This window comes from Ammospiza caudacuta, chromosome 13 (genome assembly GCF_027887145.1).
Source record: "Ammospiza caudacuta isolate bAmmCau1 chromosome 13, bAmmCau1.pri, whole genome shotgun sequence".
In the NCBI taxonomy this organism is placed as follows: Eukaryota; Metazoa; Chordata; class Aves; order Passeriformes; family Passerellidae; genus Ammospiza; species Ammospiza caudacuta.
This window is the reverse complement of record NC_080605.1, coordinates 3849117-3866174: the sequence shown is the minus strand read 5'-3', so window position 1 is coordinate 3866174 and position 17058 is coordinate 3849117. Positions and strand designations below refer to the sequence as shown.

At 43.0% G+C, this 17058-nt stretch overlaps 1 protein-coding gene across 1 annotated transcript in view; it reads right to left on the bottom strand.

Annotated features, from left to right (window-relative positions):
* PEPD (peptidase D) overlaps window positions 1–13432 on the bottom strand; it is a 148678-nt gene extending 135246 nt beyond the window's left edge. The window contains exons 1-3 of the mRNA XM_058813545.1: window positions 13393–13432; window positions 7140–7323; window positions 5806–5933 (exon numbers count right to left, since the gene is read on the bottom strand). Coding sequence (XP_058669528.1) covers window positions 5806–5933; window positions 7140–7323; window positions 13393–13409 — 329 coding nt within the window. The 5' untranslated portion in view covers window positions 13410–13432. The remainder of the gene's footprint in view (window positions 1–5805; window positions 5934–7139; window positions 7324–13392) is intronic.
* Window positions 13433–17058: the final 3626 nt, after the last annotated feature.

Genomic DNA, 17058 nt, shown 5'->3' with positions numbered 1-17058 from the left:
TGAACATTTGAGAAGTCTGAGTAATTGAGCAGTGCTTTTAGAGAAAACAATTGTCAGTAAAGTGGTAAAAGCAATCCAGACATGGATTAATATCTGAGGGATATTACTTGAAAAAGTAATTTTATCCACAGAGAAATCAAGCAGCTGGTCTCATGAGGTTTAACAAGACCAAGTGCTAGAGCTGCCTCTGTGTGGGGGCAACCCTCAGGATCAATCCAGGCTGGGAGTGAACAAGTCAAGCAAGAGCAGCCCTGGGGGAGCCCTGGGGGAGCTGCGGGGCAGAGCCGGCCCTGGGCTGGGGGCATCAGGGGAGGGGGTTCTGCCCCTCTGCCCCTCAGTGATCTCCCACCTGCAGAGCTGCCCCAGTCTGGCCCAGCACAGGAGGGACCTGGAGCTGCTCAGAGAGCCCAGAGGAGGCTCCAGGATGGGCAGAGGGATGGGAGAGCTGGGATTGTTGAGCCTGAAAAAGAGAAGTTTTAAGGTGACCTAACTGCAGCCTTCCAGCGCCTGAAGAAGCCAAAAAGAAAGAGGGAGAAAGGCTATTTTTAAGAGCCCGGAGTAACAAGACAAGGGAGAACAGCTTCAAACTAAACTAGAGCAGGTTTAGATTATATATTAGAAATAAATGTTTCCCTGTGAAGGTGCCCAGAGAAGCTGAGGCTGTCTCACCCCTGGAAGCGTCCCAGGCCAGGCTGGATGGAGCTCTGAGCAACCTGGGATAGTGGAAGCTGTCCCTGCCCATGGTGGGAGGCTGGAACTTGATGATCTTTAAAGTCCCTTCCAACCCAGGCCACTCTATGATTCTATGAAATACAATAATAAGTGAATGGGGGACAAAGAATGGAAATCACAATGCAGGGAGAGAACTGGAATCATGGAAAATAAGCACCCTGGGGGATTGCACAAGTAAACCTTGTCAATCAGAAGCAACCAGCTTTATCGTGCAGTTTTGAAAGGATCAGATCAAGGGCAAAGCAACAGATGTACTACATGAATAACAGTAAAGTATTTGACAAAAAACCTCTCTCAAGACTGCTACTCTCCAAAACCAGCTCAAATTGGCTTGGACAGAAACACTACAATGCAACCTGAAACCCAATGACTAGTCATAATAAGAAAAGGGAAAAGCCTAAAGCAGAAAATAAAAACAAATAAATAAATAAAAAGATGAGTGTTCCCAGGCTGGGAAACCCTCCAACTGCCACACTGAAAAGTGCTGTGTCAATTTAGACTAATGTTCCCAGAAGTTAAAGCAATAAACAGAAATGGACTGCAAGTCTTGATTAGTGGGATACTGCAAAGACTGAAATTAGTTCTGACACTACTCAGAAACAGAAGCAGAACTGAGCATGTTTGAGATCCACAGAGAACATCTCCAGATGGTAACAAACTTTGCAGATAACTTGCAATGCCAATTGGTACAACACAGTAATAAGATGACCTAAAGTGATTAAAACCTGGGGGTTTTTTAAACAGCAAAATAAAGATTCAGTGGGTACTGGGAAGTGACAAACTGCAGTAAAGATCAAACTGGAAACACAGAAAAAGAAAAGTATATTTCATTTTAGAGAAAAAATTATAATAAAAAATAGCAGGAGATGGCAGATCAGTTCTGAAGGTAAAAACAAAAACCACATAGCTCTGGAGCAGGCTATAGAGAAGACCTGTATGCTCCACATTAATAAAACTCCTTCATTCCTGCAAAATGTGCATTAAGAAGTGCAATTAAGGTAATCTGGAGTTCATTCCCTTTACCCTGCACACACACTGCACTCTCCTTCCAAAGAGCTGTCCCCCTGTCAGCTTCCCTTTACAGACCTTGCCCTCTGCTTGCCAGAGCAAGGGTGATTAATGCATCAGTCTCCATCACCACCACACAGTCAAACATGCCATGATGTGCACAGTTTAATACTCACAATAATTCAAAATACAAATGCCACAAAATCTCACACATCTCCATTTAGAAGAAGAGATCAAGAAATCAGTTTCTTAGCTTCTAATTTGCATAGTCCCAAAAAGTCTATAAGAAAAAAAGGCAAGAGCCCACACAGACTAAGAGGCTAGTACTGATCTGATCCTTTCAAACATGAGATCCCTTCCTTTCTTGTATCTGATCCTTTCAAAAGTGTTAAAGGAAAAAAAAAAAAAAGAAAACAAACAAAAACCCCCAACCTTATATTTCTGCAGTTTTTAAAAGGCAGTAAAACTGCTCAGCTTTGCTGATGTCAGTCAAGTGTAATCACCAAAACCAAAGGTTGATTTTGGTTGTAACCTATTTGAAATTTATGACAATGTTTTAAAGAGCTTCCTCATTAGGTCTCTGAGAAATAACTAACATTTGCAAAGCATTTCACTGTGCTTTATTACAACTCCAAGTGCTAATCCAAGGTTCAACTTCGAACACACAGATAGCTTTCAATCAAATTCATGGAAAAACATTACTTACAGTGAGTGAATTTAAAGCTGCAACTTAGTGAGTGCAACTAAAGCCAGATAAAAGCTGCAATGCTTACCAGTCATCCAGCAGAGCTTCAGAGAAAACACAGGAAATTGCACCATTAATGGGCACCACAGCACCATTTTATTTTTCTGAACCAGTAATACATTTAATATGTGTTTCTAAAGTTAGGATGTGAAAGGGTTAAATACTTTATGTCTCCCATTAAAAACACTCTATGTGGCAAGGCTATTAAGTAATTTTGGCATGCTCTCCACAGAAAGCAGCTGCTGTACAGTATGTTTTACTTTAGAAAATATCTTTAATCAGCACACTGACTAGGTCTGTCATTTATAATTAAGGAGGTAAATGGCAGGTGCAGCATTAATTAGCAAAACTGAAGTCCTTGTGAAGGCATGCAGTCATACCAACTCAAGGCTTTCTAGGAACAGAAATGATGGCTAACAGCTTTGTTGCACCAGAAACTTGATTAGCTAAGACTGTGCCAAGGAAGAGGGACATTTACAAAACATTTACACTTCTGAAGCCTTTACTATCCTATATTACCATATTCATTTCTAAAATTCTTACTTCTAAAGCTAAAACAGAAGAATATTCAGGAGCAGAAAAGCCACCCACTAAGCTCGGAGTCTGTGTTTCTACCTTACAAATGACAGAGGGACAGGGCAGAGGTACAGGTCAAGAGACAGGCAAAGTGGTTCTTTACTTGAAAAGGTTTTTCCAGCCAGCAACTAAGAGATTGGCTGGCCCAACATCTGGGGAAATGCCCACATCCATAATTTAAAAACAGAGCAGTGTTGTGACCACCTCCATGAACACAGGACCACCAGTCCTACAATTACCCTCACAACAATTCTGCAATGCCACCTTAGGAGGCTTTGAGGTTTTTTGGAGAAGTTCCATAGTCTGTGAGCTAAACTAAATCCCTCCTTCCTTTTAAAACTGCAGAGGTTATTTTGGCTTGAAGGACTTCTGAAAGGTAGCCTTACAACTATTTTTACACACCTTCAGAGCACACACATTCAGCATGATGTCCTACCAGATCCATAACACCTCCAAAGCAGCAGCCCCCTCATCACCTGTACTGCTCAGTGCTGGGCTGTGGCTGACCCCAGCCCAGAGTGGTGCATCCCCCCTCCATGTCTGTCTGTCCTCCATGTCTGTCTGTCCTGCAGTGTCCAGGCAGCACCTCACACACAGCACCACTCATGGAATCAAGGGCAGTGGTGAGGCTGGGAGAATCACAGTGTTCAGGTGTCATTTGTAAAGGTACAGTCTGCTGATCTCCAAGCAAACACTCCCAGGGACTGCACTGGCTGTGGCCACAGTAACACTGCAGTGAATGGAGTCAAGGAGCCCCATTTTTGTATTATTTCCAGGCAAAAAGATTAACCCTTCTGAATTATTAACTCTTCTTCACATTACCCACACTATGCTTCAAAAGCAACTCAAATATGTGTTCTTCAGTGAAGTGAAGGCACAACACACCAAATAATACATTTACTAATACAGCAGTGGTAAAATTGTAGTAAAGAGCTTTTTGCATTAATTTTAAGAGAATCTATGTATTTCTGCCCAAATTCACACCTGTCTTATATAGAAAGCAGAATAAACACAAGGCAAAGCAACTCCACCTTGTGCCATGAACTAGCAGACCAGCTGCAGACCTCTGTAAGATACCAACCCCTCCAAAACCACAAAAAAATTCCACAGATTTGTGCCTCACTGATGTTAAATGACTGCCTCTGCAGTGGGCAGCCAGTGCCTTCCATGGGTACAGAAATAAGCACTCCAAGGCAAAGTATAGTAATAACCTGCAGTGGATGGAAGGCATGTTTACTTGTGTTTTTCTTTCAGTGCTAATTTTGAGTTAAAATTGAATCTTCTGGGAAGGAACACAGTCCCCAGCTGTGAGCAGGACCCACTGCCAACCAACTTTTGAAGCAGAACTGCTACTGACTCACAAATGAGTTATTCACCCATCCTCCTTCTGACGAGCAGAAAAAGTACATGACCATGGCTGACAGGAGAGAAAACAAGATTCAAACAGAGGCATTCAGGAAGGCTAAGCACAAGAATTTAAAAAACAACAAAGACCATTTGTTATACTCTGCAAGAAGACACAAACAATGACAATGAACCACTTTTAACCAGACTTAATTAATTCTGTAAGTGGACAGATAACAAGTGTTGCACAAACAAATCAAAAAGGCCACTAGTTATAAGCACCACAATATTTTGTTTGAGAATTCAAAATGAGATGCTGGAATTTCAATAATATTTTTAAGCTTTTTTAGATTAGGCACAATCAATGTGGGTATGAAACAGCTGTTCTGAACTAACAGGAGAGAACCTAAGGATAGGAAAAAACTTTGTCTGTAAGTGGGAACAGATTCCAGAGAGCACACATGGGGGGATTACAGAACCTGCCCTCCCAGACAGGTGTGGCTCACAGCTAAAATCTTTCAGACAGCAGTAGGCAGATTTTTATGCCATCACAATTTCAGTCCCCAGACAGGTCCAAGACAGTCAAATTCATATAAACTCTCTGAGAAGACAGCAGCCATGCCCTGCCATATGGTCTGACACAGTTCAGCACATGGGATCAGTTACAACTGTTTTCCTTTTCCCAAAATTAGCATTAAAATATAAGTGATAGCTTCAATTAGAAGCGAAGCAGCTTGTCAAAAGATTAAATTAGAAGCAATCCAATGTTCTGAGACAATGATACAAAAATTTACAAAAATTGGTAGAGGGTATAAATACAACTAAGACTGAGAAAATAAATGAACACATAAATAAATCAATTCCTCCACCACTATGGCACTGTGCAGCATTTACTACCAAGGTGGATGGAGAGATGTTTATGGCACACTCATAGAATAGCATTAAAAGCACATTTTCCTGTCTGTGAGTTCATTTTAAAAAAGCCTATCAGAGGCTAAACTACCTTATGCCTGCCATTCAGAAAGCTTCATTAGCTAAGGCAGCTGCAAACTGGCAAAGCAGCTTGAAAAACCTTGTTTTATTATTTGACTTGCTTGGGCTCAACACAAGATGCTGACTTTTCTTTATGGTTCACGTTCCTCACAGAGCTACCTGAGATTCATGGGCTTCAATTCCAAGGGTAGTGTGTTCCAAATGGTGGTGGATCATTTCATATCACATGATCAATATCAACTGATCATGCTTTGTATCTCTGTTTGTATATATCACTGTATGTATATATCATTCCCAGGGCATGATTTGGTGGAATCTGATTAAATGACAACACTGGAGCTCTACAGGCAGTTACATTATATAAAGTATTTGGATACACCAGAATGCAGTTAAGAGATAGGTCTTACTTTCCCATCCAAACAGCATAGCTTTCAGGGAGTTGTGGAACAAAAAGCATAGATCTTCCAGTATCAACATCTACTGCTCCAAAGCAGCCTGCTTCAGTTACTCCAAAAGTCCAGTGAAAGTAAGATTCCTAGGTTAAAACAAAATATATTCTTAGAAAAAAGACCTCGCTTCTACCAGCTCTAAAAATAGAACTAGAACACATATTAATTCCTATTCCCACATATCTGGAAGAGATCTCTTGCTTTTGGAGTGGGAGAAGTGGTTTATGTCTAAACCTTTTCAGACTGGTTAGTTTCAGGTTAAAATAATACAAATCCCTTTGCTGGCAACTGGAAAGGATCAGAGATTAATAAATTACCATAAAGAAGTTAACTCAGCACAATAAACATACACTACACATTAAAATACATTCTTCCAATCTAGAATTAGGGAATGTATGATCAGGGAGAAGCAACCACCTCACAAGAGACAAGGCAAAATCAGTGCAGCTTCATTGGGTGGCAAAGGCAGAGTGCTGAAGTGAAACCCCAACTTCCCCAGAGAAGAGGAAGCTGCACTAGGAACAGCCCTCAGCCAAGAGTTATTTTAAGAACAAGCAGGCAAACAACAAAACACCAAATAATACAGGATTTAATTTTGGTAAGGACAGGCATATGCTCTAGTACCCTGAAAGGTGCATCTCCTCTAAAACCACACTAATAACTACATAAGGATATGTGCTATCTAAATTAGACTTTACTGGGTTTGTTTCTTCATAACATACATCAGCTCAATTAAATCCACAAAACAAAGTGCTGCAGAAACCATGCAGGGTATGGGATACATATAATTTGAGTTCTTTTACATCAATATCCCCAGAACATGTTAAGTCCTATTTGTGACAGAAGAACACATGGCTGCTTAAGGAAGAGTCTAATTTAAGAAGACACATATTGTAAATTGTTGCTTTATAAAACCATGAAATATACTTTTCTATTAATTAATTCAGCTTAGGTTCACTGTAACATGTTTTATTACACAAAGAAGGTTGGTTTTTGGGTCACAGACAAGATTGAAAAAATGAAGAAATATTCTACTGCTGTCTTCAAGATTAGATACAAACACTGATGAGCAGTAAGGCCTTGAACAGGTATAGGCCTTTAAATGAGCCTGCACTAAAGCACCGAATGTGAGAGCAACTCAAAGCTGAAGAAGCAATGTTATAAAGAAGCCAATTTATTTAAGTGAAGCAAGACAATGCACATCCAAGAGACAGAGAAAATAATTTCAAATCATTTAAAAATCCATGCAGTGGAAGAGAGTTTCTTAGTTTGAAGCTGGATTCAGCCCTTACCTGGCGAAACAAAATACCAGTATCAGTACAGTATCTCTGGGTTTCTTCTCCACCCTGCAGCAGAACTATTGAATTCTTCTGGACATCCTTATTCTGCCTCAGGCGCTCACACAGCCGCCTTCTGTTCAAGGCAAAGAGAGCCACAGGCACCTTCAAAGTCTCATTCCCCAGCCAAAAGGAGGGTCTGGAAGAGATTTTTTCAATAGACAGTTAATGGCAAACAGTGGTTAGCAGAATTTAGATGCACAGTGTTCATTAGTTTAATTCAGCTCTACTAACAAGAGGCTCATCACTCCTGGGGAAGAGCTGCTGTACACACATTGCTCTCAAGCAAACACCAAGCACTGCTCACACAAGGACCAAGGGCAAAAGGTATGTGAAAAATGCATGTATTTTATGATTGGCTTTTTGCAAATATTAAAATGAATATTATATGTGTTGTGTTAGAAAGTAATGCTGTATTAATTCTCTTAAGTAGTGTGTTAAATATAGTTTTAGGTTATAACAAATGTTAAAATAGAAACGATGCTATGTAGGATACTTTTTTAAATAAAGGACTCGCAGTGAGATAGCAGCCACAGGACACCCAAATCTTTCAGAGATAAAGAATTTATTGCCCTCTTATCAGAAGACATGAACTTCTTCCCAGATCAAAGGCACTGTTAGGATTTGGAGGAAGAAGTTAACGATGACCAGACAGAATCCTGTGTTTGAATGGAATTTATGCATCATGTATGAGGTGTATGAATATGTAACAAGTTATTGTTTTTAAGGGTTAATCCTCTGTTAATGTGTGATCTTTTTCGGGCTCGTGCTGCCCAGAAAAGGTACCCAGATGTCCATAACTCTTTGTTTCTATTGTCTCATATTGTCCTAATTCAAATCGCCCAAATTATTATTACTCTAATTGTATTACTATTTTTATAACAATTTTATTACTATTAAACTTTTATAATTTTAAAAAACAAGTGATTGGTGTTTTTCACAGGTGGAAACAGCAGACAGGGCTGGCTGCAGCTCCAGCCCACAGCACAGCCCTCACCACATCCCTTTGGGTAGTGCAACACAAAGCGACCACAGCCCGTGTCAGCTGAGGAGAGGCAAAGCAGGAGGGAACAAAATCAGTTCTGAGGTGCTGAAAACAGAAGTGGAAGTTTACAGTAAGTCTAGCAAACTTCTGGAAATCCTTCTGGGAAACAGGGAGTGGAGAGAAAAGATGATGGACAGCAGACACAGGACAACAGCATTTCCCACACACAGGATGGGCAAATCTCTTTTCTATGTATGTATGGTTATTCTTGAACACACACAAGCAGCTTCAGCCAGTGACTGAACTCAAACACTTGGCCACAGGAGCATGGCTTGGGCACCTCCACTTGTCCCTAAGGCCACACAAATATGCTGAGCCAGCCCAGAAAGCTTCTGAACAATTATGCTCAACAGAGCTGCAACTGCAGGGACACAGTTTAAAAGCTGAGAGCTCGCTGTTACAAAGGAATTTTAGGTGTTGAAAGACCTCAAGAATATGTAGCTGATTCATTCCCATTTGTTTCAGCTCCATAAGAGCACCTTTTGGAGATTTCCCAGTAGAAACACTACAGCTTTTCTAGGATATGGAGCACAGGGAGGAATTTACCCAGATGATATGAGAAGAATCTAAAAGCAGTTTATTTTGGGGGTGTTTTTTTAATGCCTAAATAGCAAAGCTGTGGTTTGGAGCTTCAGTATTAGAGATGACCAAAAAAAATTTTCCATAAAATCCTATTATTTAAGTCCAGTTTGTCCCCCCCACCTCAGCTTCTCCAAGCCTGACTGGATGGTCACTTTCTATCAGCTAAGCTTTACAGGAGATGCCAGAAAGGTGCAGTTACCTTGTTACTGTGTTAAGATGACAAGAAATGAACCAAGCACCAAAGTACTTAACCTTAGAGGAGCAAAGCTCCACATCTTAATTATTATATAGCTTTCATGGGCAATCTGAAAGGTAACCTTTGATTTATAGCTGCATAACCTCCTAAAAGACTATCAACCTCAGAAATGTAAACCCTGTAATTTCCTACTGCAGCCACAGCATAAAGGACCTAATAAAATACTTTATTTTACTTGCTTATAACCACTTGATGTAACAGCATAAGTAATTTTAGAAGGTAAAGAACTGGTCTTGCTAATCCAATTTTCAAAATATCTGCTTACAAGTTCAGCTGATGGTGCACAAAACCCAAATGTGTTTATTTTTATTCTTTCAAACACACATCTGACAGCCCCTCACAAGGCAGGTAATCATCACAAGGGCTGCAGCACATCAGCACAGCCTGGAAGAACAGCATAAGCTTTTGTTTTGGGGTACCCATGCCGGTAGGAAGAAGGAAGCAAGTTCATACAATCCTAGCAAAAGCTACTGAAAGTTTAAAGTCAGATAATGAACCTCAAACTAAAAACAGGCAAGGCCTTCCAGGTACAAAGCTGTGGCTCAGAAATTCAGCAATGCACAGGAGGCTGAAAATGCTGTTTCCAAGCATGCTCATCCCTTGGAGTAAGTACATGCAACAGCCTGGAAATCACATGCTCACCTTATGGGGCATTTATAAAAGAGAGAAGAGAACAGCATCAGATACCCTTATATCAAATGTTTCTCTCAGATCTTTCTATCTGCTGATTAAAAAAATCCCAAAAAACTAACAGGCAGAGGTTGTAGCACAGCCTGTCTCATGTTTTGCTTCAAAGTAAGGAAAAAAGTCACCTTCATTGCAATGTTACTCACTTCACAAGTTTGGGGATCTTTTGCTGTGATTTACAAAAAAAAAAAAAAAAAGAAAAAAGAGAGAACTCTGACCTCTCTCCTCCAGGTCTATTCCTACACCCTGGAGTTCAGAGGAAGCTGCTACAAAGGCACATTTTCATCTCCCTTAAGTCTAATATTAATGCTTTTATTACACTTAAAACCTTTGACAATCCAAATGACACCTAAGGAGAAATAATGACATCAGGCAGCAATTCATACCAGTAGTTTTAATCAGCCACTGAAGTGTGCCTTTTACTGGGATCCTAATGCTGAAGCTGAACTGCATTCTAGTGCAAAATGACAGTTCTGGTGCACATTTTCCCTGAGTGGAAGTGTGTTCTTCCTTGCACACAACAGATCCCACTTTCCCTGGTGAATATGATGGCACAGTGTTACCCCACTGCAGTCGTTTTAGAGCGGCACAGCTCCCTCAGGGGCACGGCCTTGGCCTCTGTTTTAAGGCTGCTGCAGAAATCACAAGAGCTGAGCACGCTGCACCCTGCAGCAAGGGCTGGGCTGAGTGTAAATCCTGCTCTGTTCTCAGGTTCCTGCTGAGCACTCGTTAATTCACACCTCACACGGAGTGAGCCTGCCAGAAATACACCGACCTTCACAACTGCAATTCTGCGCAGAAAACCAGCTAGGTTTTAGGGACAATATTCAGCTTAGAGGAGTTTGCTGCCTCCACAGCTCTTGTTCTCTTTTTTTCTCCTGCAAGCACCCAGATACCGAACTGATGGCACCCCATGGATGGACTGACAACACGGCAGAACAGCCACAGGTGCTGCTCTGCCTGCAGAGATCCCCTCACTTGACACACATGAGCCATTTCCAGAGCTAACACAGAGAGCTCTTTCCAGACAATGCTGACAGCGGCATTCAAGTCTCACAAAAATGTGTATGGCTGTACAACCAGCTTTCCATGGCAAAGAAAAACTGGGAAACAGAACTCTCACAATACTCAAGATCACAAGAAAAAAATGTCACACATAGGACTGACTGTTCAATGACTTGTAGTAAATTGAGTGTAACTCTCATATGCAACTGCCTCACGTGTATCAACCCTTCAAATACACATGCAACTGCAGTGTAAGCAGTGTAAAACCATGGTCTTTGCCTTGGAAAAAACTGACATAAAATTCTCTCTAGGGCAGAAACTACAAGTTTTTCATTTTGGCCCATGATCTCTAATTACTCAGTTATATCTCACGAGACACATAAATAAAAGAATCATAAAATGGGTTGGAACAGACCTCAAAGATCATCTTGTCCCACATTCCTATCATGGGCAAGGACATCTGTCACTAGAGCAGGCTTTGCACATCCTGGCCTTGAACACTGCCAGTGCTGGGGCATCCACATCCTCCTTCAGTACCTTACCATTCTTACAGTGAACAATTTCTTTCTAATATCCAGCCTAAACTTCCTCTCTTTCCATTTCTACCCGTCACTCCTTGCCCTGTCACTGCAGCTGCTGATGAACAGTCCCTCTCCAGCTTCCCTGGAGCCCCCTCAGATACTGGGAGGTGCTGGGAGTCTCCACACAGCTTCTCCTTTCCAGAACAGCCCCAATTTTCTCAGCTTGTCTTCTCATGAGAGACACTTCAGTCCTCTCATCAACTTTGTGGCCTCTTCTGGACTTGCTTCAACAGAGTTATCAGAATTTATTTAATACAACACATTGGCTGGTCCTTCAAAGTCTTCTTCTGTTAGCACAAGGACTCCAGCACATCCAGCCCCAAACTCAACCCAAAACTCTCATGTGAAGTTACACATTTGATAAAGAAGGGAATTTAATACAAGCACTGCTTTGTGGTGCACAACTCTTTGAACCTATGCAAGTTTCTGCAAATAAACCTCAGCTGCTGTCAAAAGTGGATACCTGCAAGAACAAAACAGGGCAAGAGAAGCTCAGCTCCCTTGTTTTCCCCAGTCTGGTACCAGCATTAACCACTGCTCAGTGTGGTAAAGGCCTCCCACTGTAGCTGACAGCTTCCTGCTGGCTGTCACATACAATTTTTATGATCACTTAGGCCCAAGCTCACAGACGAGCTCTTTTATTTTATTATACTGCAAGTGAAATATAGCTAGGAACATTAAACTACATCTGTTTCTTTAAAGATATTTTCCCTTTGCCTGGAGCTCCTGATTTTCAATGCTTATTTCAGAAGTCTTATATTTTAAAGAGCGTACATTCTGGTACTATATGATGCATCTAACATTTTGGATCTGTTGTAAAGCAACCACCAGAACACACTGGTAACTAAAACTCCTATTTTATTTCTTGTTTTCTTACCATTTTTCAGTTAACTTTCTGTACTTGTTTTTTTTTGAGCAGAAAATTCATGGACTGCCATTTCTGTTCTACTGAGATCCCACAGAGAGGATCCAGATTTCAAAGAAGATGAGAAACCACTGAAACTACTTTTTAGTAAATTACCACTTGTTTGTTGACCAGGCCTTATTTATTTGTTTGTTTTGAGCAACAGATTCATCAACACCAGCCTGCAGCATAAACACTTTCCAACGCTGTTTCCACATCCCATATGTGAAGCTCAAGAGGCCTAGCACAAGGAAAGGGGCGATACAACAAACAGTAATGGCAACTACTGTAAAAAGTATAAAATGGGTATGTTCTTCACAGCCAACTCAGTGTTTCTTGTGAAGTTGACAGCTCAAAGTCCCGACGAAGCTCCATGTCCTTCCTGGCAGCCCAGCCCGGGATGGCCCCGGGGCCCGGACAGCGCTGGGGACACCAGAGCCGGGGGACCCGCAGGGCAGCGAGCCCCCAAACCCCAGCCTGACCCGCGCCCGGCAACTATGTAAACTTCCCCCTTCGTTCCGATACAGTTATTATGGCACTTTCTTACAGCACCAAGAAACGGCTGAATTTTGCTAAAAAATGTGAGAAAACTCTTGTGCTGTGCAATCCGAGCCACCTTTAAGCATCACTTCCAAACCTGAGCCAACTTCAAGGATTACGCACGGCTGGGGACAAGGCACTGCGAGCCAACCCGCCCGTGGGACCCTTCATAGCTCTGCCACCGCCCCGCGCAAAACCCGAAATCCTTTCGGAGAACCCCGGGTCCGCAGCACTCAGCTCGGGACTGGATAACTCAGCCCGGGTCCGGAGCACTCAGCCCGGGTACAGAGAACTCAGCCTGGGTCCGGAGAACTCAGCCCGGGTCCGGAGCACTCAGTTCGGGACTGGAGAACTCAGCCCGGGTCCGGAGCACTCAGCTCGGGACTGGAGAACTCAGCCCGGATCCGGAGCACTCAGCACGGGTTCAGAAAACTCAGCCCGGCGCCAGCCCGCGCCCTGCTTTCCCGGCCCCGCCGCCGGCCCGGGACACCGCTGGAGCACCGGGCCCCCTGCGGGCCCCACCGGCCGCGCCGTGGCCCTCGCAGGGAGCGGGCTGGCGGCGGTGCCGGGGGCCCGGGGGTCCCGGTGCCGGCCCGGCGTACACTCACCCCTCCGCCGCAGCCATGTTCGCTCGCCGGCCCTGCGCGGTCACGTGGCGGCTGCGCCGCAGCGCGGGGCGGGCGGAGCGGCCCTCACGGATCCGCTACACTCCCCTCACGGGCGCCCCGGGCTGCCCTCACGGCAGCTCCGCTCTCCTCACGGCCCGCTACGCGCTGCCTTCACCGACCCGCTACGCTCCCCTCACGGCCGCCCTGCGCTGCTGTCACGGCAGCTCCGCGCTGCCCTCACGGCCCCGCCATAGGCCCGGCTGGCACCGCGCCGGGACTCCCCGAACCCGGGAAGTGCCGTCCCGTGGGACCATCTCCGGCCCGCTCCGCGCGTGCTGGCTGCTAAGGAACAATCCAGGCCTCGAAACCAATATAACATCATGTAAACACAACTTTTTACAGGAATTGCTGCTCTACTGCTGACCTCAATTAACGGTTGCTGAAAAATCCACTTCATGTGCAGTTCTGCTGCAATCCCTGCAAGAGTTGCTTTCCACCTGCATTTTGAAGTGGTGAAGGTGTTTAACCGTAGTCTTGGGGCATGGTGTGCTGGAGCCACCGCCAGCCCATGGGCTTGCTCCACTCTGCTGGTTTTTTCCTATTCACACAGATTTTGTCAGAACCCGAAATTATTGCTGTGAAAAACGCCAGTCACTGGTTTTTTAAATTTTTAAAGTTTAATAGTAATAAAATGGTTATAAAAATAGTAATACAATTAGAGTAATAATAATTTGGACAGTTTTAATTAGGACAATATGAGACAATAGAAACAAAGAGTTCCAGACGTCCGAGTACCTTTTCCTGGGCAGCACCTGCCCGAAAAAGGACACCCGTTAACAGAGGATTAATCCTTAAAAACAATAACCTGTTGCATATTCATACACCTCATACATGATGCATAAATTCCATTCAAATACAGGATTCTGTCTGGTCAGTGTCAGCTTCTTCCTCTGAATCCTGCCAGCGCCTTCGAGGCAGGAAAAAGTTCGTTTCTTCTAATAAGGGGGCAATAAATTCTTTATCTCTGAAAGATTCAGGTGTCCTGTGGCTGCTATCTCGCTGCAAGTCCTTTCTTTAAAAAATTGTCCTACATAGCATAGTTTCTATTTTAACAATTTTTATAACCTAAAACTATATTTAGCACACTACTTAAGAGAATTAATACAGCATTGCTTTCTAACACAACACATACTATATTCATTTTAATATTTGCAAAAAGCCAATCATACAATACGCATTTTTCACATTGCCTCAAAATTACTTCTCGTTTCAAGATTACAAGATACCTGAAGAAACTATCATAGTCCAGGGTTCACATGTCGAGTGACTCGATGCAGTTGCAAAAGCAAATAGCCAGGAACATGAAACACCAGATAAGAATGAGAGATTGGAGCTCTGCTCGGTGACCTGAACACAGAGTCTGCTGCTGTGCAGAGACAGATGCAGCTCTGCTGGGCAGGAACCCTCCCTGGAAACAAAGTGTGAGCCCTTGCTCTAGGGCTGCTCAGTAATGCCCCTGCTCTGCTGGCCTGGCACTGATCTCCAAATAAATACAGTGATACCTGAAATAATCAGCTGCTTCCATCGCAAACACTCGGGAAAGAGAGGCGTGCAGGACAGTGCAAAGGCTGGGTATGATCATAAAATACATGGAGCTTAAAGTTCATGTGTGTTATGAAACACTGTCACTAAGACACATGCACACTTAAGCCCCTTTTTCTCATTTGTTCACATTGTCCTCTAGAAGATGTGAGAAAGCTGCAGCTACTCATGCACAGCTGGCTCTGGAGAGGTGTGTGAGAGCTGCAGGGCAATGACTGGCAAAGATTGATTTCAGGAAGTCTGGATAGGTGCATGTAAATTGATAAAACTAGAAAAGTCAAGCAGTCATTCTCTAGCTCTTTATGTTTTTACATCCAAGAATCAGAGACATTTAGTACAAAATACATATAATGAAAAGTTTCTTTCATGAACTGCACATTTGACAAGTAACAGTACTTAATTTGGGGTCCAGGTTCATAGATAAAGCCCCATTTTAGAAATAATTGATAAGTTTTTGAATTTCAAGAAACTTCCCTGTGTTTTTGCAGACTGAAAAAACAAGGTGAACTGTAGTGAAATATTTTGCTGCTCTCAGTCCCCTGGAGGGGCTTCCTTCTGCTTAGGTTCCAGGAGAACCACTGGGTGGAGGCTGGGAAGCTCACTTTGCTTTTCCTTCTCCTCTCAGGACTAGAGAGAAAAGACTAAAGCCTTCAAGGCACTCTTCCAAATACTTTCATTTGAGCATTCATCCTTCCCTGCTCCCCTTTCCTACCCCTACACTTTCCCTCTGTAGATTAAAGGTCTCCTGCATTGCAGTATCTGCTCTCTGAAATGGGTTTTCTGGATCTCTGTTTATTTTAATTTCCTTCTTGGTAATTTTACCTGCCTTCCAAAAACAATCACCACATTTAGAAGTTACCTGCAGTATATTAAATCTCAGCAGGAAATAAGACTGCATTCATTAGGGAAAAAGAAATATCCTGTTCTTTTGTCTCAGGATTTGAAAGAATGAAACTGCTGCACTGTGCACAACTAAAACTCATGTGCAAGGTGGCAATACTTGAACTGGCAACCACAGAACTGGCACTGGCTGCCAGACTGGGAGCAAGCCCAGCTTTATTGCACACAGAGACAATTCTGATTCTCTCCATGCTGCAATTGGCTCTGCAACTGAGAGGAGTAAACATTCATATCTGAGAGGCTGAGTTTAGAACACTTCCCTCTACACCAAGCTTTGACTGACCATTACTGTCACTTATCTCCATGTAGGGCTCTCTCTGTGACTCTCTCATGCTGGAGGCCTCATTTTGCAATTTAGGCAGCTGCAAAATTCCCACTGTAGCAGTTTGGATGTACAAGAGACGCAAAACTGCAACATGTGATGGGATTCTGCACGAGCCCTCTCTATTTCATACTGCTGTCCAGGCTGGATCTTAGCACCATCAGTGCTGATTGCTTCTATTATCTCAGCTGAAAAGAAAGAATGTTAGGTTAATAGACTTCCTTTTATTACATGAAAATTACACAACTGTTGTGAATACAGGTCAAGGCATTTGCTGCTTTTAGAGTACAATAGATGAAAATCCAAAGTTAACAAGGGCAGATGCAGTCCAAATATGTACCAGTGGAAAAGGAAGGATGCTGCAGCTGTAGTCACAGCATGTGCTTGGGGAGCATCAATTCTCCTTCTGCCCTCCAGCCTAGAGTGGTGTCAAATACTGGAGCTAAACACTCTCTGTGTGCTGCAGTGCCTGAACTTCTCTTGTGCTTTGGGAAAATGCAGTTGTTAAGAGACCAGATCACCTGGGGCTGCTGTGAAGGATCACAGAGCCACACTGAGAACCTGGTACCACCGGAGGAAGGCTTGAGCTGCCAGTACCATGACATGGAGTGGGGAACAGGGTCTGAGGCTCAGTGACTAAAGTCACCCTCCCTAGTAAACCCTTACTTTATGTATGATTTCAATACAAGTTTCAACTAATTTTCTAAATATCCAGAAAGCTTCCATATCAAACCACAAAAACAGAAATGGGAAGTGCTGATTTATCAGCACAGGAATTGTTCTAAGTTCAGCTTGATTTGTTTTTCTGAGTTCAGCTTGATCTGTTTTTCTGCTGATTATTC